The sequence below is a fragment of the Apteryx mantelli genome, chromosome 22 (assembly GCF_036417845.1).
Source record: "Apteryx mantelli isolate bAptMan1 chromosome 22, bAptMan1.hap1, whole genome shotgun sequence".
Taxonomy (NCBI): domain Eukaryota; kingdom Metazoa; phylum Chordata; class Aves; order Apterygiformes; family Apterygidae; genus Apteryx; species Apteryx mantelli.
In genome coordinates this window covers 9,217,020-9,240,897 of record NC_089999.1, presented here as the reverse complement: position 1 = coordinate 9,240,897, position 23,878 = coordinate 9,217,020, and the positions used below count along the sequence as shown (strand labels likewise).

Below are 23,878 nucleotides of genomic sequence, written 5' to 3'. Positions count from 1 at the left end.
CCAGCGCGGCGACATGCACACCGCTGCCACGGCGCGGGAGGGCGCCCGGGCCCGGGGCACCCGCCGCCGCCGCCATGTTGGCGCTGTGCTCGGCGCTGCGCGCTCCCGGCATGCCCCGCACCGGCGCCGCCCCCTCCCTCCGCCGGGCGCGGGCGGAAGTGACGCGAGCGGAAGTCGCGTGGCGGCGAGGAGGCGGCATGGCGGCGGCGGGCGCGCACCGGCCCGGGCCGCTGAAGCAGCAGAACAAGGCGCACAAGGGGGGGAAGCGCCGCGGGGCCGCGCAGCGCCGCGCCGCAGGTGAGACGGGTCCCGCCAGGCCCCCCGCCGGCCCGCGCCCCGGCCTCCCCTCACCGCTCTCTCCCCGCAGGCCGAGTCGCCGTCAAGGCCCTGCCCCGCCGGCGGCGCCGCGACCTCGGCAGGGTGGACCGGCGGCACCAGGCCCTGCAGCTCCGCCGGCAGCGCAAGGAGGCGGTGAGGGGCCGGGGGGGCTTGGAGTGGGGCGGAGGGACCCCGGCCGGTTCGGGTGTTGGGGGGGGGGGAAGGGATCCGGGCTGGTTCGGGTGTTTGGGGTGAGAGGGTGGATGGAGAACAGGAACCGGGTGTGTTTGGGGCACGGAGAAGGGGGGGAATGGAAAACGGGAGCTGGGATGGTTTGGGCCGGGGCGGGGAAATGGGAATTAGGCTGATTCAGAGCAGGATTGTGGGTGGAATGGGGCGTGGGCTGGCTGAGGTCTGTCTAGGGGGTGGGAACTGCGGCTGGGAGGGGTCTGGGTACCTGGGTTGGTTCAGTTTGGGGTGGGGGGGCATTACCAGGCCAAACCAGTTCAGGCTGAGGTGGGGGGATGGAGACACGATCTGGGGAGGAGGGTGGGAGCTGGGTTTCACAGTCTCGCTGTGCCCACAGGTGTTGGCGGAGAAGCGGAACTTGGGCAGCAAGGACGGGCCCCCACACCTCGTGGTCGTGGTGCCGCTGCACAGCGGGGCCGCAGCGCACAACACCCTCCGCTTGCTGCAGAGCCAGGATGCGGCTGTTGTGCGTGTTGATGAGGGGAGACCCGGTGGCTTCACGCTCCTCTGTCCCCGGCTCAAGCAGCGCTGGCGCTTCGTGGCAGCACAGGCGGGTGAGGAGACGCTGCTGGTGGAGTGGGTTGTGACTCCCTAGGCCCAGCAGCCGCAGTAACGGAGATGTTCTGTGCACAGGGGATCTTCACGCTGTCCTCGACCTCGCGAAGGTCGCAGATTCCCTCCTGTTCCTCTTGGATCCTGCGGATGGCTGGGACAGTGCAGGGGAGCACTGCCTCTCCTGCCTCTTTGCACAGGGGCTCCCCAGTTATGGTGAGCGAGAGAGAAACATAAAGGCTTCTAGTGGGGTATGGGTTAAGGGGGGGCTTGATGGGGACTTGCTGTTGCAGTAATTAAAAACTCCACGTGTTGGCAGGTGACCACAGGTCTTTCACCACTCTGTTTCTAAGCATATGTCAATTAGACAAGCGCTGTTGTCCTGCTGCCGTATTATGTATTCTAACGATGGGTTTTCTGTGATGATTGTGTGCTCCTTTGAATGGGTGCTTGAGTAACTTGTGAATGTGTTGTTTGGCTCATTTGAGTCGCAGAAATCTGAGTTTGTCCTGTTAGTGCTTGGTAAAAGGGGTATGAGAAGGTTTATGTTCTGATCACGAGCTCTGTTCTATGTGCTGTTTGGTAGCTCTCGCTGTCCCAGGGGGCACCGACTTGCCACCAAAGAAACGGATAGATGCTAAGAAGAAACTTGCCAAAGCCATTGAGAAACGCTTTCCAGAGGCCAAGCTTTTCCCCCTGAACACAGATCAGGAATCCTCGCTGCTGCTGAGGCACCTCGCTGCCCAGAAGCAGCGGCATCTTGCTTTTCGGGACAGACGGGCTCACCTGCTGGCCTACGCTGCCGAGTTTGTGCCCAGTCAGGAGAGCAACCTGGTTGGGACCTTGAAGGTATCCGGCTTTGTGCGGGGACAGACCCTCAGTGTGAACAGCCTGGTGCATATTGTGGGACATGGAGACTTCCAGATGAGCCAGGTGGATGCCCCCCCAGACCCCCTCTCTCTGAACCCCCGAGTGGTTAAAGGACAGAAGAGGAGTCAGGACGTGGATATACAGGTGTGCTGGTGGTCAGGGGTTTGTCTTGCCCTTTAAAACACAACATTTTTAAACTTTCATCAAGAAAGTAAGATAGGGTGTGTGGGGTCAAGGGTGGGGGGAAAAATGAGTTACATCAAGGGGGGCGATAAACTTGTGCTCTGCCAGTGAGCCAAGACTTCCTTGGGTACAGCCTGTAATGAACACTGTGATGATACAACGTAATGAATATTATGCTGAGGGGAGTTTGTGCTGTTATTTGTCAGGACGGGGATAATTCTGGTAGTGAGGGTTGTGGGAGGAGCTCATCCTTCCCTTCCGACTGATCCCTAGCTTGAATTAGGTGTGTTCACAACCGGGGACTCTGTTCTCTTGGCCTTCAGGATGACTCTGTAAATGGTGCTGATGAGATGGAGGAGGATGTTAAGGTCCTGATGAAGGCAGATGCTAGCAAGCAGGAGTCTTTGCAGTCAGAGGTGGTCCCTGATCCTATGGAAGGGGAGCAGACATGGCCTACTGAAGAGGAACTGCAAGAAGCAGAGGGTGAGCAGCAGCAGCGTTTCTGTACCTTTTCCGTGTCCCTGTTAAGAGTGTTGTGAGAATCCCTGTGTCACTGGGGTGGCTGAGGGGGCTGTGAAGAAGTGCGCTGTCCGGGAGCCCTAGCCTTCCTCGTGACTTCCCTTCCTACTCCCATCGCCTGACCACTAGGCCGCGTGGTTTCCCTGGTGGTTAGTAGGGTTACGTGTCGCTGCCTTTCCTGGGCCCTGACCATTTCTGTCCTGGGAAAAAGTGACTGTCGTGTAGAGCTGCTCTTGGCTCTTCTCGTGTAGGTGCTGCTGAGGGGGAGGAGGGTTGTTCCTGTATTAATCGTTGGGAATCCCACAGCTTCTCTGAAGGCGAGCAGGAAGGTGGTGAAGGTCCCCAAAGGCACATCCCAGTACCAGGCTGCCTGGATTGTGGATGATGGAGAAGAGGACAGTGAGGAAGATGAGGAGGAGGAGGAAGATGATGACATCGATGATATGATGGAAGAGGCAGCTTCCCAGGTACTTTCAAGAGCTCATACTTCAGGTGATCTCCAGGCCACTGTTGTGTGTCCTAGGACAGTCCTTTTGCCACACAAGAGCACAAAACAGAGTCAGGACCTGCCTGCGTTTCAGAGTTAAATCTCTCAATCACGTGTATCGTGTTGCTGCTTTGGCCTGTTAGCTAGCAAGTGAGTGACTGTATTGTGGCTTGAGCCACGTTTTGCACTGTGTAAGTACACACAGGGTTTGCAGTGCTGCGTGGACATCCGCAGAGCGTGTGTGCTTACGGGCTCTGTGCTGTCCTGTGTGTCAGGAGGGGGAAGGCAGCGAGGAGGAAGAGGAGCTTGCGGAGGAGGAATGTGAGACCATGACTGTGTCCGAGTGTGTGCGGGACGACCACTATGATGAGAAAGTGGAGGAGGACGAGGAAGAGATGCTGGAGAGATACAAACAGGAGCGAATGGATGAAATGTTTCCAGATGAGGTGGACACGCCACGTGACGTGCCTGCCAGAGTCAGGTAGGAAACTGTCTCCTTTGCTGGGAGTGGAGCTGGAAGGTCCCTTCTGTCTAGATTGGTGAAATAGGGCAGGAAGCCTGTGATGTCTTAGCCATGATGTCTGAACCTGGCTGAAGGACTCTTCTGAAGACGCACCCTTAGGCTCTGAGGCTTCCAGGGGAGGCACTGGCGGGAGAAGTGGGTGGCCTGGGCAGCTCGCTGGGGAAGGGGGAGCTTGGTTCTGGCCTGAGAGAGGGCTAAAACTTGCTTTGCTCCCTTTGCCTTCTCTGAGGGTGTGAGATCTTGAGGAGTGTGGAAGGGACTGGCAGGACACCTAGATTTGTTAAGCAGTTTGTCTTTCCTGTTGTCTGTCCTTTAGATTCCAGAAATATAGAGGGCTCAAGAGCTTCAGGACTTCTCCATGGGACCCCAAAGAGAATCTCCCAAGGGACTATGCCAGGATTTTCCAGTTCCAGGACTTCTCCCGAACCAGAAAGCACATCTTCCGGCAGATAGAGGAGACTGAAGGGGCTTCGGTAATTCCCTTTTCTCTTGCTGGCCAGTCACCTTTCCATCTCTTCCCCTACTGTGTTCCCTTGCTCCCAGAAGGAAAGACTTGGCAGGGAAGTGGCTGCATAGTTGATCATTCAGCCAGCTGCTTCTTAACCTGAAGTCACAAGCCCAGATAATGTTTTTCTCCTGTATTCCCTCTCTAACCCAGACATGTTCCTCCTGATACCTTTTCTACTGAGAGAGAGATTCATAACTGATCCTCTCTTGGCAGGTTGGCTGGTACGTTACGCTTCATGTCTGCAATGTGCCTGTCTCAGTGATGGAGAGCTTCAAAGACGGGAGGCCACTAGTCCTGTTTTCACTGCTTCCTCATGAACAGAAGGTGAGTAGGTGCGGCCATGCTGGTGTCTTGTAGGTGTGGAGCTCACAGGACCTGGCGGGCAATGGGGAGCCATTGTCAAGGGCGTTTGTCGCTGCTGCGATGTTGGTTGCTTTATGCTCTGCCCACCGTCGTTTGCCAGCCCTGCTGTTGACCCCTCACAGTGCTGCATCTCTTGCAGATGTCGGTGTTGAATTTCCTGGTGCGGCGGCATCCAAGCAACAGCGAGCCAGTAAAGGCGAAGGAGGAGCTGATCTTTCACTGCGGGTTCAGACGCTTCCGAGCTTCTCCCCTGTTTTCTCAGCACACGTCAGGTTTGTGAGGGGCCTGTGGGGAGGGAACAGGTCCGCTGGGAAGCGGGGCTGGGGTTTCTAGGGCAGGAAGCCTGTGATGTCTTAGCCATGATGTCTGAACCTGGCTGAAGGACCCTTCTGAAGATGCACCCTTAGGCTCTGAGGCTTCCAGGAGAGGCACTAGGCAGTGGGGGAGTAGGAGCCACATGGCTCTGTGGTCCAGGCAGGGCGGTAGCAGGCTCCACACAAATGAGCTGGCAGTTCGGAGGATCGCCACGATCCCCAGACACTCTGCCCCCGTTGAGGAGGGTTGCGTGTGACTGAGTGGAGCCTGCCTGCCAGCGTGAGCAGGAGCCAGGGAAGGACGGGGTTGATGGGGGTTTTCCAGAGCTCTGGTGACTGCTTTTGGACTGAACTTGATCGCTGCTGTTCTGTCCTAGCTGATAAGCACAAGCTGGAGCGTTTCCTGCGCCCGGATGCTGCTCTAGTGGTGACCGTTTATGCTCCTATCACTTTCCCTCCTGCCTCAGTACTTCTTTTTAAACAGAGAAGTAATGGTAAGTTGGTAAATGCTGGGGAGGTGGTGGCTGGGAAACGAATGTTAGCAGGGCTTTCTCATACCTGGCTTACGAGTACACATATCCAGAAAGTGTGGCTTGAAGGAGCTGTGTGTCCTTCATACTTCACGCTGTTTGAGAAGATAAACTCATTTATCACTGACCTGCTGGGGGGGGGGGGTTGCCCTGGCCTACGAACATCCGAGGAAGGGCATTGTGGTGAGGGAGGTGATGGAGGCACGTTCTGTGGCGCTGCCCGGGTGCGTTAATGACTCTGCCTTGCAGGAATGCACGATCTCATTGCCACGGGTTCTCTGCTTGCTGTGGACCCAGACAGAATCGTCATCAAGCGGCTGGTGCTCAGCGGCCATCCTTTCAAGATCTTTACCAAGACAGCTGTAGTGCGATACATGTTTTTTAACAGAGGTACAGCCCTTCTCCGTGTGGTGGGAAGAGGGGATATGGAGGCAGAACTCTTGCTGCCTGTGGGAGGGGTTGAGCTTGCATAGGAAAGTCTGTTTCTTACTTGCTTTCATGTTTTGGTCTCCAGAGGATGTGATGTGGTTTAAGCCAGTGGAGTTGAGAACGAAGTGGGGTCGTAGGGGACATATCAAGGAGCCATTAGGTAGGTCTGGTTTTTGTCTCTGATGCTGGGCTGGAAGTGGTCCCTCTCTGTGCATACGCAGCCTGCCCTTCCTAGGCAGGAGAGACAGTTGATGGCCTCTTCTGCCCTGTGTCTAGGGACCCATGGTCACATGAAGTGTCACTTCGATGGACAGCTAAAATCCCAGGACACGGTGCTGCTGAACCTCTACAAGCGTGTTTTTCCTAAATGGACTTATGACCCCTACGTTCCGGAGCCTGTGCCGTGGGTGAGGGATGAGACTATGCCCCCGGCACAGGAGGTGGAAATGGAATAAGTCTCAAGGCCCAGCATGGCTAACGCAGTTCGTGCCTTTGCTCCCTGGTTGCTGCTCTCAGCCTGTACGCGGTGAGGACAGCGCTGATGTGTCTTGGACGTGCTAGTGCTGGGGTCCGTACGAGGGTGGCTGTCCCACCAGCTGCTGCTCAGGTACCAGCTACAGCTATTTATTTTGATGGAAAATATTTTCAAAAACATGGAAGTCCCTGTGTCTTGGTGGTATCTGGCTGTGGAGGCCACATGGGAGGCTGTGTTCACCCTACTGTCCTGTGAACCCCGACGCACGAGGGCTGCTGCCTCCCCTCTTGCCCTGCCCTAGCAGTGGACTGAGCTTGTTGGCAAGGGGATTTTGCTGTATCGAGGTCCTGCACTGGCCTTTGCTGGAGGTTATCACTGAGACTGAGAAAGAAAAGTGAAGTAGCAGCTGGGGAGACTGCACGCAGCTCACTCGAGGCCTGTCCCAGAGCGGGTGGCTGTGGAGGGAAGAACAGGCAGCACTTTGCTTCCAGGTCCCCTCCCCTGCAGTGATTCTGGCTTCGCTTTGGAACAAAGCGACACTGTGTTGTGGAGACCAACACCGGCTTCCCTTCTCCCTCCCTAAAATCACAAACATTTGGGGTTGTTCATCTGTTTTATTAGTGCACAAACCAGGCTGTACAAATGCAGTGTTGGGTTCCTGCCACTTGAGACACTGCTCTGTCCTCACTCCGCTTTCCCATGGAGGTCTGTGAGCCAGGTCAGGGAGCTCAGGTCCACGTTTCCCCCGCACAGCACGACGCAAACATTCTGCACATCCCGGGAGACTGCCTGGAACTGCTCCGAGAGCACGGCCGCAACTCCCACACCCGCTGTTGGCTCAATGAGCAGTTTCATCCTTTCCCACACCAGCCGAGTCGCTTGCTGTCGGGACAGAGCAGCAGAGTGGTCATTCCTGCAGCATGTACATACTGCTCTAGGGCTGGGGAGGGCACTGCGTGTGCAGCGTCTCTGCAGCACTTTGGGGAGGGAGAGGAGAGCTTCTGCCAGTGCTTCCCAGCTGGAGACTGGGTTGTTGCATGGTTGCTGTGGTGTGTAGGGGCTTGTGCTGCCCTGGGGGAGCGTAGGGGCGAGAATGTAGGGACAGAGCATGGATGGAGGCAGCTGCCTACTGGCAGCTACAATGAAAGGGTAGCCAGGGAGTACTTGCCTTGATTTCTTGCTCTGAGACTGTCAGGACATCATCAACCAAATCCCTGATGATGGGCCATGTGTTTGCTCCAATGCTGGTTTTAACCGCGTCTGCGATGGTATCCGGGGGGTGCAGGTTGGGGGTCAGCTCCCCTCTCAGCTTGGACTGATAACAGTCATCGGCATTGCAAGGTTCAGCAGCAAACACTTTCACATCTGGTCTCAAAGCCTGCAGGGAGTGCAAGGAGCCGCTTGGTTTAAACTAGCGTGTGCCCGTCGGCATTTGCTGTGCTTGGAGTGGGGTGAGTGTGCGTGTAGTGCAGCCTTAACGGGGGCCAGCGCAGGCTGCCAGCTCTGCCATGCCGCTGCTGGGCAGGCCATGGACGGCCCAGATGCTTCCATAGACTGGGATTTTCTGTTTCCAAAGAGACAGGTTGCTGCCTGCCTTGGGAACCCACTCCTTCCCCCAGGGAGATGCAGCTGCCGCTTCCCAGGTGTGCTGCTCTTGCCTACCTTGACAGCAACTGCTATTCCAGCAATCATTCCTCCGCCCCCAACAGGAACCACCAGGGCATTTACCTCGGGCACCTGTAGAGAAAGCGTGAGCGTGTTTGGCACCACAGGTACGCCCTTACGCTGCTGCCCCGGGCCAGCTCCTCACCTGCTCCAGCACCTCCAGGGCGATGGTGCCTTGTCCCGCGATCACTGCTGGCTCCTGGTTGGGATGCACCATGATTCCGCCTGTCTCCTCGACCACACGAGCTGCTGTCTCGGCTCTAGACTAAGGGAAAGCGTGTCACTTGTAACAGCCGGGCTGTGACATGTCCCAGCTGGTCTCCTCCGGGCCTTACCTCGTCGCTGGGCTCGCATGGCACCAGCGTGGCGCTGTAAGCCTGGATGGCAGCTTTCTTACAGCGTGGTGCTGTCCGGGGCACCACGATGTAGGCAGGAATCCCTGTGCGATGAAAGAGCCAGGCTGTGAGAGCGGACAGCACGCAACGCTCAAACTGCCCCAGGCAGCCAGTTGGAGCCACAGAAGCGGTTTATGTGCAGCCGGGGCCAGGTCTTGCCTATGCTAGCTCCTGCTGGGGGGCAGGAGAGGGGGAGCCCTGCAGCGCTGCCCCTAACCCATCCTGTGGAAGAGGCTCAGCTTGAGGCTGGGCAGAGCTGGGGTCCTGGAGCTGCCTGGGGTCTGCGTTCACACCTTGTCCCTTGCTTGCTTCCCTGCTTGCCCTGTCGGGGATGGGACGAAGCGCCCGGGGCTGATGCCCCCTTGGTGTTACCTTCCGGGCAGCGCAGGCGAGTGCCTGGCCGTGGTTCCCGCTGCTGTGCGTCACCACGGCCCGTGGCAGCTCTGCTCCGGCGCGCTGGGCTTCTTCAACCAGGCTCCTGATGGCGTTGAGGGCGCCGCGGATCTGGAAGGAGAGCGCGGCCCCCCCTCAGGGGCGAGGGCCTGGCTGCTCCCTTGCGGGGCTGAGCTGCCCCGGTGCAGGGGGCCTCTCCTCTCCTGCAGCCCCAGCCGTACCCCCTCGCCGAGGGGCTCGGGGAAGCAGCGCAGCACCCAGCCGGGGGCGCATTTTTCCCGCAGCAAGGAGGGGCCCTTGCGCTGAGCCCGGCTGCAGCGTACCTTGAAGGAGCCGGTCTTCTGGAAGAGCTCGCACTTGAAGAGGAGCCTGCGGCCAGCCAGGCGGCCCAGGCCGCCGCTGCCCACCACCGGCGTGCGGCGCACCCGGCCGCGCAGCCTGGCCGCGGCGGCCTGCACGTCGGGCAGCGCCGCGCAGTGCGTGGAGCTCATGGCCCCGGGGGCGCCCCGGGCAGCGCGGCCGGTGCTTGGCGCTGCGCGCTCCGGGCGGGGCGGGCGCGCATGCGCGCGGCGGCGTTTGGCCCTGCGCGGCCGCCGTCGGCCCCGCCCCCCCGCCGCCTGCCTCCGCGGAGGGGCGGGAGCGCAGGGAAGATGGCGGAGGGGCTGGAGCGCGTCCGCGTCTCGGCCGCCGAGCTGCGGGACATGGTGGCGGCGCAGGCCCGCGCCGCGGCGGGCGGCGGCCGAGGTGAGCCGGCGGCGGAGCCCGGCGGCGGCGGGAGCCGGGAGCAGTCGCTCGGGCCTTCCCCCCTGCTCTCCCCTCCCCTCCCCGCCCCTCGGCGGCGCCTGCCCGGGGGCCGGGCCCGGGGCCGCCCCGCCGCCGCCCCCGCGCGGGGCTCGCGTTGCCCCGGCCACGGTTGTCGCCGTGTTCGGAGCGCACAAACGCGAACGCGGCGCTCGGGGCGCGCTGGGGCTGCGGGCAGCTCGTCCCGCCTCTACCCCGCGGTCGGGTGGCCCCCGGCCCCGGTGCCGCGCTCTCCGCCTCGTCCAGGGCCCTGTCCGTCGTCGCGGTGGCTTTCGGTTGGCTCCGAGCAGCAGTTCGGTGGTATAAGCTAGAGCGCGTCGCTGACGGAAGGGAAAAGTTTAGCCGAGGCAGTATGTAACAGCCTGGCTCCCTCTAGTACAGTGTTTTGTCACTCGAGTTGCGTTCCTTAAAGTGTTTTTGTGTTAAAACCCTTATGGAGGTGCATAGAAGAAGAGGAAAAACGTATTTTTTCCCTCGTAGCTCAGTAATACGTCCTTGGTGTGAAACGATCTGTTTGTGAAGCAGGGAGGCTATTGGTGAAGATAGTATCTGCAGGCAGAAAGGCTCCTGCATGAACAACAGGCTGACAGGGAGCTGCCGCTGAAACCAGGAAACCAGCAGTGTTAAAACTTCTAATTCGGTCCTCATACCCGAGTGTTCAGCTCTTGTGTTGTGCTTTATCAGTTCCTTTCTTGGCCTGCACGTTCTCTGAGGCAAAACCTGTTGCTTGATGTAACTTGTAAGTGAGTCAGGCTAAGGATTTGGTCAGCTTTGTCACACTTTCTCATTTCTTGCTCTTTGTCTGTGATTTCCTGTAGTACTCTGACAAAGAATTTCAGTTTTGTCCTCTTGGACTTGTCATAAGGGTGTTAAGCTCTTTGCCTTTACTTAATGCTTTTCTTTGTCTATTTGTCTCCGTCTTTTTCCTCCTTGGCTGGTCTGTGCTGGGAATAACCCTCATCTCTCTATCTTTTCTCAGACAACATGAAAGAAGTGAAGGAGCCAAGACATCGCAAAGACAACAGGCGCCCAGACCTGGAGATTTACAAGCCTGGCCTCTCCCGACTGAGGAGCAAACTCGCGCTGCCAAAGTACGAGGCCTCGGAGAGGGAGAGGAGCAGAGCTGAGGAAGGCAAGGAGGAGAGTTCCAGTGACAAAGATCCTTCGGCGGGAGGGGCTTCAGTCACAGAGGATTTCAGCAAAGGCGACAGCCACAAGCAGAATGGCCCTTTGCGGGGAAACGAAGAGACAGAGACTAAAGGTGGTCTTCCAAGTCAGGAGAACCTGTCCAAGCAGCCCGCTCCGGCTGAGTGGTGTCCCAAGATCACCCGGAGAACCAAGAAGCCAGACCAGCAGATATATCAGCCTGGGAAACGCCTGCATTCAGTTGCCAAAGAATCAGCCCTCCGGTCAACTAACGAGGAAGTTATCACTAAAATGGAGCAGCTGAAAGTTGAGGGAGATGAAGAGACCGAGAAAGGTACTGGAAAAGACAACAATAGGAAAAACAAATCAAGCAGAGGAGATAGAGAGGGAAGCCTGACAGGGGAAGGAGTGAAAACTATAAAGGGAGAGAAAGGAGGACGGACAGACCGAAGCGACAGGATCAGGAAGACAAGGGACGAGCTGCTGCAGGGGAAGCTGAGCTCTACGAAACGGTACTCCCGCTCTGACAAGCGGCGGAGCCGATACCGCACCTGCAGCACGAGCTCAGCTGGAAGCAACAACAGCGTGGATGGAGCCCCACTTGTGGATGGGGTAGAAAGGCGGCAGGAGCGTGCCAGAGAAAGAATACGTCCTAGGAAGCAGCTCTCTGCGTCCTCCACTGACTCCTTGGATGATGACAGAATTGATGAGGCAGAAGCATATGTCTCCAGCAGGAATTCAGAAAAGAAAAAGCGTTCAGAGCAGAATCGAGCTTCTAGGAGCGAGAGCGAGTGGAGCAGCAATGGCAGGGAAGTCAAGGGACCCTTTCGAGTCACTTTTGACAACAAGACTTTAAACAGAGATATCAGCCTGTCAGAAACAGATAAAAAAAACCCCTTGAAGGCATTTGTTAGTTCTAACGACTCAGAGACTTTGGAAGTGAGGGGCCAGAGCAGAGAGCCTCAAGGCAGGGGCCGTGGGATTCTGTTCCTGCCTGCCAACACGGACCTCTCGGTCAGCACTGCCGGCTCCCCTGAACCCAGTCACCCGGGGCCCAGGCTCCTGCTTGGCGGTGCTGGGAGTAAAGGGCCCCGAAGCAGGGGCCGAGGCGGCACTGCTCGCAGGTTGTGGGACCCCAACAACCCGGACCAAAAGCCCGCCTTGAAGAGCCAGACTGCTCAGCTTCACTTCCTAGACACAGATGATGAAGTGAGCCCCACCTCCTGGGGGGAAGCCCGCCAGGCCCAGGCGTCCTACTATAAGTTCCAAAACTCCGACAACCCCTACTATTACCCTCGGGCCACCGGCCAAGGTCCGCAGTATCCTTATGGCGGGTACCCCCTGCAGTATCCTATGGGCCCAAGTAACGGCGTGTACCCGGGAGCCTATTACCCTGGCTATCCCGGCCAGGCAGGGCAATATATCTGCAGTCCGCTCCCTCCGACTCCTCTGAGTCCTGAGATGGAGCAGCAGATGCGGAACATGCAGCAGCAGGAGCTCAGCAAACTCCTCCGCGAGGCTGGGAACCAGGAGCAGCAGCTCAGCAATCTGCTTTCCAGAGATCGCATCAGCCCAGAGGGGCTGGAGAAGATGGCCCAGCTGAGGTTTGTGGCTGAGGGGTGTGTGTGACTGAGTCGTTTCCAGGATGAACTTCTGTAGGAGTGTTATCCAGAGTATGAGGTCTCCTTGGAGGTCTGACAGACTAGGGGTGTTGCGTCTCCGAGACTGATGGGGCGGTGGCTGCCTAGCTTTTGACATGCTGAGGCTGTGCTTGTCATGTGTCAAAGGTGGGCGGGTATCGGAAGAAAACTCTGGGTGAAGATGTCATTCGCTGGGCTGGGAGCTGAATCGTGGCCACTTGTGGTTGTGGGATCCCTTGCCTGTGGATCAGGGACACTGGGGAGCAGGATGTGTGCCCACTGCGGTTCTTGGGTTCTTCTTGCTCTTGCTGGGGCTGGTCTCTCTAGCTCCATCGCTCTCGTGTGCTTTCAGTATGTGCTGGCAGACTTCTGCTTCCTTCCCTGTCCTTGGTTATCTGCTCTCTCATTTGCATTGTGGGCTTCAGGGGCTGGAACTGCCGGCTTGCTCTTGCGAAGCATTGTGTGGGTTCTCGATGCTCTGTGGCGGCGTAACAGTGACGGCATGTTTTAAGCACCGGCTAGTTTTGCTCTTGATGCTGTTCAGCTCTGACATGTGGTGGTCCAGTGGGAGTAGCCTGGTGATGCCAGTTAGCAAGAAGGAAGTGACACTGGTGCTCTGGAGGGTTCTTAGCTGTAGCAACAGTTTCTACTTGGCATCTTCTGTATTTACTTGTGACCTCTGTGTCTCCAGGGTTTCCCTGGAGATGTATTTTGAGAGCTGACTGGCAACAAATCTAGCAGATGAACTGATTTCAGGGCTTGTTTCCTGTTTGGTGGACTTGCAGCGTAGGTCACAGGATAGGATGTGACTGGACTTGAAGCGGCACTGGAGGTTTCAGGTCATCCTCACGTTGTCAGGTGCATCCACCGCCGTGGCCTGGTGGAGAGGAAAGACTGCGCGGTGCTGCTGTACCTGGCGTGAGGCCCCCTTTCGCTGGGAGCGTAGGCACAGTCAGCCCCTACGCTGGCTGCAGCGTCCCTGTTTCAGTGTGTCTCCTGCCTGTACCTGACTAATTGGGACTGATGGGCAGCAGCTTTGGCCTTACTAGCCTTCTCCATGGTCCGGTCCCTCTTCAAGACTCTCATCCTAGGGGCTGCCCAGGTTTGGTGGACTTTCACCTCTCGCATCCCCTTCAGCAGGCTGTCTGCCTGCCTGTGGAGCTGTGTTATGGATCTTGGGCGCAGCTGCTGCTCATCAGGTGTCCATCTGCAGAAAAGTCTGTAAATCCCTTGCTCAGTGTTTGTGTTGTGCAGTGCTTGGGGGACTGCGGGTGGCAGGGCAGCAGAACAGGCTCTGCCAGGTTCCTTCTCTCTTATTCTGTCGGGCTCCTCTAGGCACTGCGATCTGACTTAGCTCAAGTCTTTACCATCTACGTTGTGCTACTGTTACTGCCTTTCTCTAGTGTTCAAAGCGTTATAAGGGATTGGCTGCCAAAGCAGTAACAGCTGAGGATTCCCCTTGCCACGAACTGTCCCAAGTGTTGGGCAGCTGTTTCTAGCCTGCCTGGCTCGGAGCAGGAATTTTGCTCCGTTGTCTGGGCAAGGCTGTAGGTTGCTGGTGAAGAGAATGTGATTTCTTCTACTTTGAGACTTTATTTTCTTCAGGTGTAGTGTTCTCAGCCCTTGTTCATCTTTGGAAAGTAGAAGAGTTGTCCTGTTTTTCCAGAGGAAGCAGGTTCTCTGTTTTGGTTGTGTATTTTAGTTGGATAGAAGGGAGATGGGGATCAGTTTAGCGGCAGGACCTCTCCTGCCCTCTGCTTCTCTGTGTGCTCGTTCCTGGCCCTTAGCAGCTAGACTTTGGGCTCAGGAGGAGCAGAGTCTGGGACTAAAGCAGAAGCGGAAGAGGGCTGTTTTGGCAGTGTGCTTTCCCTGTGTTAGCATCGAGAGACACCTGTGCCCTGATGTTCCCAGTGGCAGAGCGGGATCTCCTTGCTCTTTGACAGGCCCTGGTCCTTTCTGATGTGTACAGAAAAGGGAGATGCTCCTTTCAGGTTTGCTTTCCTGGAGCGGGAGGGGTGTTTGGTTGCAAGAGCCTACATCTCTCTCTCTAGGACCTGCGTAGAAGTATCGATTTGCTTTAAGAGTGCAAGCTGGCTGAACCGCCGACATCTCGTGCTTGCTGGATGGAAAACAGCAGGTGGCTCAGCACGTGTTCCCTGGCAGCTCGGGTCAGAGCCGGGCAGTTGCTGTTGTGCTGACTGTGTTTCGCTCTAGGGTGGAGATGCTGCAGCTGTATGAACGGTGCATCCTGATGGACATTGAGTTCTCCGATACCCAGAACGTGGACCAGCTGCTGTGGAAGAACGCGTTCTACCAGGTGATCGAGAAATTCCGGCAGCTCCTCAAGGACCCTTTGGGGGAAAATGGTCAAGAAATTCGTAACAAACTGCTCCAGCTTCTGGACGAGGTACGAAGAGAAACACATCTCCAAACCCCACCTAAATCTTTGGGTGGGTTTGTCTAATGTTTAGAATGGGATGGCAGAGCTGGGTGACCAGCCCTCTGTGATCCTACGCTTATCTCTGTGCCTTACGCCTTGCTTGTATGAGGAGGATGCTCAGACGTGTTGAATATGATTAGTGTGCCAAGTGTAGGTCCAGGTGGGCATTTGTTATAATTTAAACCATGCTTGTTTTGGTGTGTTCTATGTTAATTAGAAATTGGTTTAAGCTAAAATGAAATTAACCTTCTTAAGTGGAAATAAATATGGAGGTGTTTGTGCCATCCTTATCGAATTTACTTAAAAATTGTTCCGTTGGGCTGTGCAGCTCAGCTTACTCTTTGTAGTATGTAGGTCAACAGATCTGAAAGGAAATGTTTTATAGAGTTATGCTGTTGGGAGAGGACTGCTGGAGGGCTTTAGTCCAACCTCCTGCTTCAAATAGAACTGTGGCCAACACTATATCAGGTCTGTCTTGACTTTATCTAGCTAGGTCTTGGAAACCTCCAAGGATGGAGATCCCCTGATCTCTTTGTCTTTTTCTGAAGGGAAACCGCCCAAAGCTCAGGGAGAAGTACCTTTTTTCTTTCATGTGGCAGGGATGGTGTGGTGATTTTGTGCTTGTCGTCAGAAATATTGTAACATGCAAATGTGTGGGTGTTTTGCAGGGCACGTCTTTTTTTGATGGCCTACTCCAGAAGCTGCAGGTGTCATACCAGTTCAAACTGGAGGACTATATGGATGGCATGGCCATCCGTAGTAAGCCTCTGCGAAAAATGGTAGGTTGGCTCCCTCCTGAAGACTTCTCATCCTGTTAATTGTATGCGACACGCTAAACTCACAAATAGTGTACTGTCCTAGCTGAGAGGTGGGCAGCTGTACTCCAAACAGATACGGGTCTGTTTGCAGGGGAACTTTCTCAGCTGTTAGAGAAGTTGTTGAACTGTGCCAGTGTGTTAACATTTCTTGGCCTCCTTTGCAAGGAGTCTTTTCATATACCAGTTCTGTGACCTGGGCTCATGTTCCTGGTTCTGTGACCAGGGCTAGCAAAGGGAAGGAAATGTCTAAAGGTACCCTGTTTTTTGCCTTAGATATTGAACATCTCCTATTTCTGTCCTTGGAATCCAGAATAATAAACAAGGAAAGTAAACAGTTGTGCTGGCTCCACGATGCTTGACAATGTACTGCACTGAGCTGCTATTGCAGTGTGCGGGACAGCTGGGAAAGGGTATTTTAGTCCAGCTCCATTCCCAGATAGATGTGTCCCTGCTACAGCTGCCATCCTCAAAGAGCTCATGGTCTGAATGAGCCCTGAAGTCACTGTTTCCCCAGCTCCTCCTGGAGAGAGATGGGACGCTGGAGGGAGCGAGGAAGTGTTTGGAGGGATTGGGTTGCCCCTACAAATGCTGAACCAGTGCCATGAGATGAGAAGGCTCCATTCTGCTACCTTCTTGTGAGACCTTCAGTTGGCAGTGACCTCCTCTTTGCTTGCTACAGAGTCCGTGTGTGCTTACAGGGTTTGCAGGTGAGCCAGGGCTGCAAAGCTCCCCTGTGATGTACTGAATGTTTCTTTTCCAGGTGAAGTACGCACTGATCAGTGCTCAGAGGTGCATGATTTGTCAGGGGGACATTTGCCGATACAGAGAACAAGCAAATGACACAGCAAACTACGGAAAAGCGCGCAGGTATTGTATTCTTCGCTGTGGCACCGAGCACAGCTATTCCTCTATCTAGTTACAAGGGATGCATCTCATTTCAGGTTTAAACTTGCTTCTTGCTAAAGGAGTCTTTTCATGCCTCTTTATTTTGTTCCAGTCCTGTGAGGCTGTAAGGTGTAGATGTGTAGTCGTCTGTCCCAGAAAGCAAGCCAGCAGGTCCAGTCTTCCTCCAGCCCCCTAATGTGGAAGCGGTCCTGTGCTGATCCTGCGGCAGGGAGGGTGTCTGCTGTTGGGGCTGGCAGACTAGCGATTGTAGTTTCTGGTAGCTTTTCAGTTAGGAGAGGTTTCCACGTCTGTCTGTATGTTCTGACTGCATTAGGAGTTTTTAGCTCTTGTTGTTTCCCGTCACTCTTGTTTTGTCTAGTCCTTTTTGTGATTCAAGGCAGAGCATTGGTTTCTGTAGCAGGTGGAGCAAAGAGTGGGGGGGAAGGTGAGCCTAGCGTGGGGCATGGGGCCCCGAAGTCTGCGGAGGTTTGGAGAGCAGGGCAGGTAAAGCTGCTGGATTTTGGGCTTGTGGGCGTTGTGGAGCATGCTAATGTCTTCAGGTGCTGGGGAGAACATACTAGGCTCACTGGCCTGTCTGAACAGTGTTGACAGACGTGTGTGGCATAATATAAGCTGAAAAGCAGATAATACAACTGAGGGAAAAGAGAGGGAGGGAGAGAAGAAAACAGAGGGATGAATGGACTGCCACTGAACTGACATCCCTTCTCTTAGGGTGACTTAGTATCCTGGAAATATTGGAAATGAGATAAGCAGCCAAGAAGGTTTGGTCCCAGTTGCCATGGAGTTAAAAAGTGGATGGGGAGACAAATGTTCCCTGAATAGTCTGTACTGTGTGCCCTAGGCTGCTCTGGGGACAGTGATTGCTGGGTCTGGCGAAATGCTTGTCTTCAGGCTGAGCCAAGACAAGTTCTTTCTCCAGATGTATCTGCCAGTTTCCCTTGTCCTGTGCCCTGACAGCGCGTCTCGGGGGCCTGCTGCAGGCTCGCTGCCTGTGCGCGCTCTCGCAGGCAGAGGGCACTTGTGCAAAGGGCCTGGTCCCTGCGCGGCTGCCAGTGTTGGCAGTGCTTAACAGTGAGCAAGGGGTCCGATGTCCTTTCAGTAACTCCTTCTGTCTGATTCTTCCCTTCCTCAGCTGGTACCTGAAGGCTCAGCAAATTGCTCCCAAAAACGGCCGACCCTACAATCAGCTGGCGCTGCTGGCCATCTACACGGTAAGATGCTTGTGATGCAAGGATGTAGCAAGTGTAGGGAGAGCCCCTAAGGCGGTTCGGGGAGTCTGGCTGGTGGAGAAGGGCGCTGCTTATGGCAATGCTTGTAGATGATTTAATTACAGGGAAAAAAAAGCTGTTGGCAGGGTGTGCTCTGTGGATTCCAGCTCTTGCGGCTGCTGGCAGCTTTGTTACCTGGTGGAGTACTGTGTATCTATTAGTATTTTGGGGACTGTTCTGTGGGCTGTTGGGACTGCAGATATTTTAAAAGTGGGTTGCGTTTAAGGTCTTGCGTGAGATTTTGTGCACAAGAACATACTGTTATGAGGATGCTGTCCTCACTGAACCTGAGGGTCCTGGTCTAAGTGACATCAACATGCGACTTTCTTAGGTTTCAATTTTGCTGGCTACTCCAGCCGTGCGGGAAAGCTTGTTTCAAGAAAGATTTGGCAGCAGATGATGGAAGTGTCAGGCTGGGACATAGGAGCTGGAAGGAATCTGCTCATCTGCAACACTGAAGGATGCTAGACTAGTTCAAACCTGGTTCTTATATATGTACAGCAGGGTTCAGAAGTGCATTTCCCTGGTGGTGGGGGATGGCCTTTCTGACTCCTGGCATGGTGCTTGGAGCAGCTAATCATCCTGCCCTGCTGCGGCGGTCCGTAGGGCCAGCAGCTTGCAAGCAAAAGGAGGTGCCTTGTCGCGATGTTCTCTGCCGGCAGCCTGTGGGAGAGAAGATGCTGAGAGGTTGCTCCAGTGCGAGGGGATTAAGCCCAGTGACAGGGTGAGATGAGGACAGCATCCTGCACTGCCAGTGGCCGGAGTTTGGCAAATCCTTCAGTCTTCCTGGACCTCTGCCTTTTGTAAAAATTGGATGGAGTCGTTTACTTATTCATAGTGATGTTGAAAAGAGTTAGCCCCAAAGTGTCATGAGTTCAGTATTTATACTATTGCCCCTTAACATGATGTCTGCTGATGGACTGGTTTGTAGTTAGCGTGAGGCCAGAGCAAGCAAGCGTGCAGGCTGCTGGGTCACCTGCACTCCCTAACCCTGGCAAAACGCTTGTGCTTTGGCCCAGTTGTGTAGGTAGCTGTGAATCTGGGTGGAGAGTCCGAGGCCCTGCTTGTCCATAGAGTTGCTCTTACTCTTTGTCTGAATGTCTTTCTGTCCCAGGCAGATGTACTGAGGGAGAGGGAAGGTGAAGTATGTGGGGACTTGGCCTGAATGCCCCAGAATAAGTGCCAGCTCTGAGTCTAGTTGTATTTTTGCAGAGGAGAAAGCTGGATGCTGTCTATTACTACATGCGCAGTCTGGCTGCTAGCAACCCCATCCTCACAGCCAAGGAGAGCCTCATGAGTCTGTTTGAAGAGACGAAACGCAAGGTAAGTCTTGGAGCTGAGCTGCTGGATGCTGCAGCTGCCTGTGCTGACTCTTCTGTGCTGGAGAGCTGTGATCTAGAGAAAAGGCTTTTGGCAGGAGCTTTTGGACTTGGAGTCACTACTTATCTAGTTCTAAGAAATCCACTTTGGGAGTCAGAGGAGAGGCACAGCCTTCGAAATGATGATTCTTCTCTGCATCTCCTCAGAATTGTTTAGGGGGTCGTTTGGGCAGTGGAACCTCTTGTTTCTGGGTCACTGTAACACAGCCAAACTCAGCAAGGGCTGAAGGTTGTTGTGGTTTGCAGTGTGACTTTCGTGTGGTCATTGCCTCATCCCACAGGTGCCTCACATGAGTGAGCAAGAGAGGCTGGAGTCCCTTTGTGCCTTAGCGGGTCACCCTAAATAAAAGATTCAGCATGTTAGCTCACACTGCTAGGACTGGACACTGCCTCCTTGTTCCAGGGCAGTCAGAGTCAAAAACCTCTCACCTGCACTGTCCTATAGTGTCAGAAGCCAAATTACAGACCTGGCAGTGAGTTACTGTAGTTTGTAAGCTGGGGAAAGGCTCTGTGTAAATGAAATGATGACACATTTTTCCTGAATTTTGATCCCTGTTGGGGGGGCTCTGAATCTGTCCTATCTGCACAGGCTGAGCAGATGGAGCAGAAGAAGCATCAGGTGCTAGAGCTGAGCCCCAGCTGCCGGGGAAAGGGCAAGAAGTCCACGTTCCGACAAGTCGGAGATGATGCCACACGGCTGGAGATCTGGATCCATCCCTCCCACCCCCGCTCCTCCCAGGGCCATGAGTCCGGCAGGGATTCTGAGCAGGACAACGGTCTTGGGAACCTCAGCCCCAGCGACGTGAGTACTGCAAGACGCGGCAGTTGGCTTTGGTGTCATGTGTTTGGAATGCAGTTGAATGACACTGGATCTGTTTTGCTTTCCTGTTGCTAAATTTTCCAGTGTTTTGGCTTCCCCTATGGGAGCTGTGCCTGGGTCAGGCTGAGGAGCTGGTGACCTCGTGCCTCTCATGTTTAAAGCATGTTATTACCATCCATTTCTTGGCAGCACGTGCTGGTGTGGCTGATATGGAATAGGAAAGGCACAAACAGAAGATGCAGTGAAATGTCTTTGCTGAAGGCTCTAACTTGGGTGAGGCTGCTGGTGGGAAATGAGGTCAGATGCTGAAGAGCAGGGTTCACAGTGATTCTGTAAGCTTTGAGGCTTGTTCTGGAAGTGGGTCACTTGTCCTAATGCCAGATGATCGGAGGTTTGTACTGGGAATGTGAAAACCATGGTTTTAATTTCCACTGTAGGTGTAATAATTGCATTGTTGTATTTCCTTTTTGACTGCAAGGAAAAAAAAACTTTCCAAACTATTTCCTTTTGTCTGCAAGGGAAAAAAAAAAAAAAAGACTAATGGCATCTCTCATCAGTCCGTTCAAGCTGTGTACCTCGCAAGAGGAGCCCAAGTGAACTCTGTTTGTCAGGCACAGGAATGCAGGCGAAGGCAGCCCATGGTTGGGAGCTCATCCTCTAGGAATCCTTGCACTGTTTTGGCACATGCGGCCTGCGAGAGAACTTGCCAGGGAGCTCTGGGCTGCCTGTCCTAAAATGGCTGTTAAGGATGTAAGCTCAGCAGAGCTGGGAAGACCTTCTCCGCATACTGCGGGGCCCAGAGCTTCTCAGAGATTATTGCACTTTTGTAACTAGTTTGTGACTTCAGCTGGGTGGAACTGGGCTGAAGTCTTAAGGCTTTGAAAGTTAAACTCTGGCACATCATTGCTGTAGCATTTTTGAGATGTTACTGCCCTCAATTGTTTTCCCTCTCCTCAGCTTCTCTTCTGGAGACTTTTGCTTCCTCAGCAGCGCTGAAAGGAACGTGTGCCAAGCTTTAGCCTCTCTCTTAATCATTGATGAAGATGGTTTGACATAAGATGTTGTGGTTTTGAGGCACTTTTGCAGCCCTCCAGTGTGAGGTAGTGTAGCTCCTAGCAAAGCTGGAGGCAGTAATATCATATTGTTTACAGTGCAATGATGTTTGCTCGAGCTTGCCCTTGGTCTGCTCGTTGATGGGCTGTACGCTCTGAAGTGCAGGTTGCTGGCACCACCTGCGCATGCTGTCTGTCTGACTTCTACCCTTAGTCTGGAATTTTTCATCTGTTTGAAAAACTGGCTTGTGGAAAGCTTTCTCCTCTCAGACTGAAAGGCCACACGCTCAGAAATACAGCAGTGAAAGAGGTGGAGGACTGAGGGTGCAGGTTTGGGCATTGCTGATTTTGTCAGCCAAGATATTTCTACTTGAATTGCTTGTATCCACTGCTGTGCTGCAACACACTGCTCTTGCTTGCGTTAGCCCAACTGCTTATGGGGCCGCACTGTGACCATGTCATTGAGCTGCTCTGGATTAAAAATAACCATGCAAAAAAGAAACGTGAAGTCTGTGTCACTGTCACAGTTTCCATGCTGTGGAGCCGTGGCCTGAGATGACAACAGCGGGTCTTTGGGAAGCTCTGGATTTTTTGCTTCTTCAGCCTACATCCTCTTCCTCACCTCATCTCAGTGCTTCCCAGGGACTGGAGGAGCGGAGCAGTCGGTGTCTTGCCACTGTGTGGCACTGTTTGCCCTCCGAAGGGCTCTGCCTGGGCCGAGGCGGGCTGCAGCCCTCGTCCTGGCAGCGCCGCCGCCCCAGGTCCCGGCAGGCGCGCACCCCGCGCGGGCTGGGACGGAAGGGAACAGCTCTTCTCCCAGGGGGATGTGTGCCAGCGGTTACGTGTCGTTTTAAGGAACTGAGTCTAAGCTGTTTCATTGCCTTCCTGGTTCCTTCCTTGTCAGCTTTAGCTCTTGAAAAAGACTGAGGCGAGCCATGTTCTTCCATTTACACTGACAGTTGTGCTCTGCAGGTAGCTTCGTGGACATCAGTCTTTATGGCAGCTGTTTGCTGTTTCAGGGCCAGAGAAGGGAATTTCACAGGGTGGAATGGGAAAGCGTCCTGCTTTCAGAAGCAGATATAACACCAGCGTAGAGCCAAACAGCTCGGGACGTTAACAGGGCAGAGGTGTAGGGGAGAGACCCCTTGAACTGTTCATACTGAGGCTGCTGCTTCAAACCCAGCCCAAGCCAAAGGTGATTGATGTTTTTTTACTGTGGAGGTGCTGGCTGTTTGGTAGACGACATGAAATTGGTTCGGGATGATTTCTGTTCTCAGTGGTGGGTTCCTTCATTGCGAAGGCGATTAGTTGCCGGTCCCGTGTTGGGGCCTGCTCGGCAGGGAGATGCTGGCTGAATGGATTACCCTCCGGGGGCCTGCCGATCTGCACCCGCTCCCTGCCAGCAAGCGGTGAGCCTGCTCAGCACACGTTTGTGCTTCCTTTCTCTGTGCTGACTTTTCTTTCTTCTGTAGCCCTAGATAAAGACACAAACCTCATTACTTTCTTTCCGGTGCAGAAGGTAGCTGAATGGAGTTAGCATGATGGAGAGGCTGCGGAAGGCCAGTGCGTGCAGTAAGTGTCGCTGTGACAAGGAGAGGTGGCATGCAGTGCTGGAAATTTGCCTTGGCACTGTATGTTTAGGTAGAGCTTTGGCATAGCTGCTTCTTCCACTGTTTGCCACATCATGTTTTCTAGGAAGATACAGAATTCAAGGAATGTACCATCTGTCCACACCGAGGAGCGTGCATCTCCATTTGGCCTCTTTCTCAGTAACTGGATTTGGCACTGCTGGCATGGAGGGCATCCTCTTTCTTTGGGACTGTTTCAAAACACGCTGAAGTAGTATTTGGGTTGCAGCCTTCCCTTTTAGGACTGTGTCGGTTATGCTTGTAACCTTTTGGGGTTTCATTCTGTGAATCTTTTTTAGCTGTACTCTGTGGTCTCTTGTCCGTTGCCTGTTTCCAGGCGTGCAATGACATGCAAGTCTAGGCTGACCCGGTGCCCTGGTTACCTGACAACATTAGGTTGCTTTGTGTGGGATTCCAACAAGAAAACCAAAAATAAAAAAAGCTGAATCAATGAGCAGCTCTATTCCACTTTTTTAAAAAAACAAAAACAAAAAAAACACTGAATATGGCAAAGTGAGCTAAAGAGCTGGGTCCTATTTTTTTCTCTGCCAGTGGTTTCATTTGCCTTGGGTCTATATTGATCTTAAATCTGATAGTACTGTATGCAGCTTACTGCACAGACTGTGAATTGGTAAAGTAAACAGGGCAAATGTGCTGTCAATCTCTTGAGAAAGTGTTAATATTACACTGAGTTTGAGATTTTAATCACCCCTGTCAGGAAATGCTGAGTTACGGTTCCCACAGTCGCTATTGCCTGCTGGCTGCGCTCTGCAGTAGATGCTTCCTTATGTTATCACGCAGCATGCATTCACTAATAAAGATTACTCCATAGCTGCAGCTAAGATTAGGGAAGAGAGGCTCTCCCTTGGCGCTACAGTAATTAAATAATACTTCTCTCCAGATGTCTGAATACTTTATAATCATTAAAGAATTAAGCCTCCTAGCCTCTTTGTGAGAGGTCAGTCTAGCAGAGCTATCAGAAGTTTGGTATGGCCACCCAAAAAGCTCTTCAGAAAGCTAAGACCAGAATCAAGATCTGCTCTAGCCCTGTGTGTTGGCTGCAGGAACCTTCCCATTTCCACTCAGCCTGTTGGTTAGGGACAGAGTTACTGCGTTTGCCTGGTTCTCCATGGGTGCCCATGGAGCAACACCCCTTTGCAATAGCGGAGAAATTACGGTGGGATCATTAGCTCTGAAGTTCAGAGCA

At 54.2% G+C, this 23,878-nt stretch overlaps 3 protein-coding genes and 2 non-coding genes across 8 annotated transcripts in view; 4 read left to right on the top strand and 1 right to left on the bottom strand.

Moving 5' to 3' along the window:
- Positions 1-188: 188 nt before the first annotated feature.
- On the top strand, positions 189-6,822 carry TSR1 (TSR1 ribosome maturation factor). 2 transcript variants are annotated; one of them, XM_067309845.1, is made up of 15 exons: positions 189-297; positions 368-471; positions 905-1,121; positions 1,201-1,335; positions 1,706-2,133; positions 2,496-2,655; positions 2,998-3,158; positions 3,454-3,659; positions 4,018-4,174; positions 4,423-4,533; positions 4,712-4,844; positions 5,264-5,380; positions 5,666-5,806; positions 5,931-6,005; positions 6,122-6,822. In XM_067309845.1, exons 1-15 carry the CDS (start codon positions 198-200, stop codon positions 6,298-6,300), a joined length of 2,424 nt encoding a protein of 807 aa, XP_067165946.1. In that variant the 5' UTR covers positions 189-197; the 3' UTR covers positions 6,301-6,822. The 2 variants fall into 2 exon arrangements, with proteins under 2 accessions (XP_067165946.1, XP_067165948.1); XM_067309847.1 differs by lacking the exon at positions 5,264-5,380.
- LOC136993970 (small nucleolar RNA SNORD91 family) lies at positions 3,728-3,820 on the top strand. Its single transcript, XR_010886248.1, has one exon. It is a non-coding gene; the product is annotated as a small nucleolar RNA SNORD91 family (small nucleolar RNA).
- Positions 4,907-4,999, top strand: LOC136993969 (small nucleolar RNA SNORD91 family). Its single transcript, XR_010886247.1, has one exon. It is a non-coding gene; the product is annotated as a small nucleolar RNA SNORD91 family (small nucleolar RNA).
- A 98-nt stretch (positions 6,823-6,920) lies between the features above and the next one.
- SRR (serine racemase) lies at positions 6,921-9,297 on the bottom strand. Of its 2 annotated transcripts, XM_067309851.1 has the most exons (7): positions 9,097-9,297; positions 8,753-8,884; positions 8,321-8,470; positions 8,131-8,250; positions 7,983-8,057; positions 7,485-7,698; positions 6,921-7,198 (listed from the first exon to the last, which is right to left on the bottom strand). In XM_067309851.1, exons 1-7 carry the CDS (start codon positions 9,262-9,264, stop codon positions 7,005-7,007), a joined length of 1,053 nt encoding a protein of 350 aa, XP_067165952.1. In that variant the 5' UTR covers positions 9,265-9,297; the 3' UTR covers positions 6,921-7,004. The 2 variants fall into 2 exon arrangements, with proteins under 2 accessions (XP_067165952.1, XP_067165951.1); XM_067309850.1 differs by lacking the exon at positions 6,921-7,198 and having other exon boundaries at positions 7,367-7,698; positions 8,131-8,245; positions 8,321-8,424.
- Positions 9,298-9,420: 123 nt separating this feature from the next.
- The window catches only part of SMG6 (SMG6 nonsense mediated mRNA decay factor), a 117,899-nt gene continuing 103,441 nt past the window's right edge, over positions 9,421-23,878 (top strand). The window contains exons 1-8 of one of the 2 annotated variants that reach the window (XM_067309919.1): positions 9,421-9,517; positions 10,554-12,324; positions 14,575-14,767; positions 15,469-15,579; positions 16,379-16,485; positions 17,657-17,735; positions 19,005-19,115; positions 19,761-19,973. In XM_067309919.1, the coding sequence (XP_067166020.1) occupies positions 9,424-9,517; positions 10,554-12,324; positions 14,575-14,767; positions 15,469-15,579; positions 16,379-16,485; positions 17,657-17,735; positions 19,005-19,115; positions 19,761-19,973 (2,679 nt within the window). In that variant the 5' untranslated portion in view covers positions 9,421-9,423. The remainder of the gene's footprint in view (positions 9,518-10,553; positions 12,325-14,574; positions 14,768-15,468; positions 15,580-16,378; positions 16,486-17,656; positions 17,736-19,004; positions 19,116-19,760; positions 19,974-23,878) is intronic. The other variant, XM_067309918.1, reaches the window with a different exon arrangement.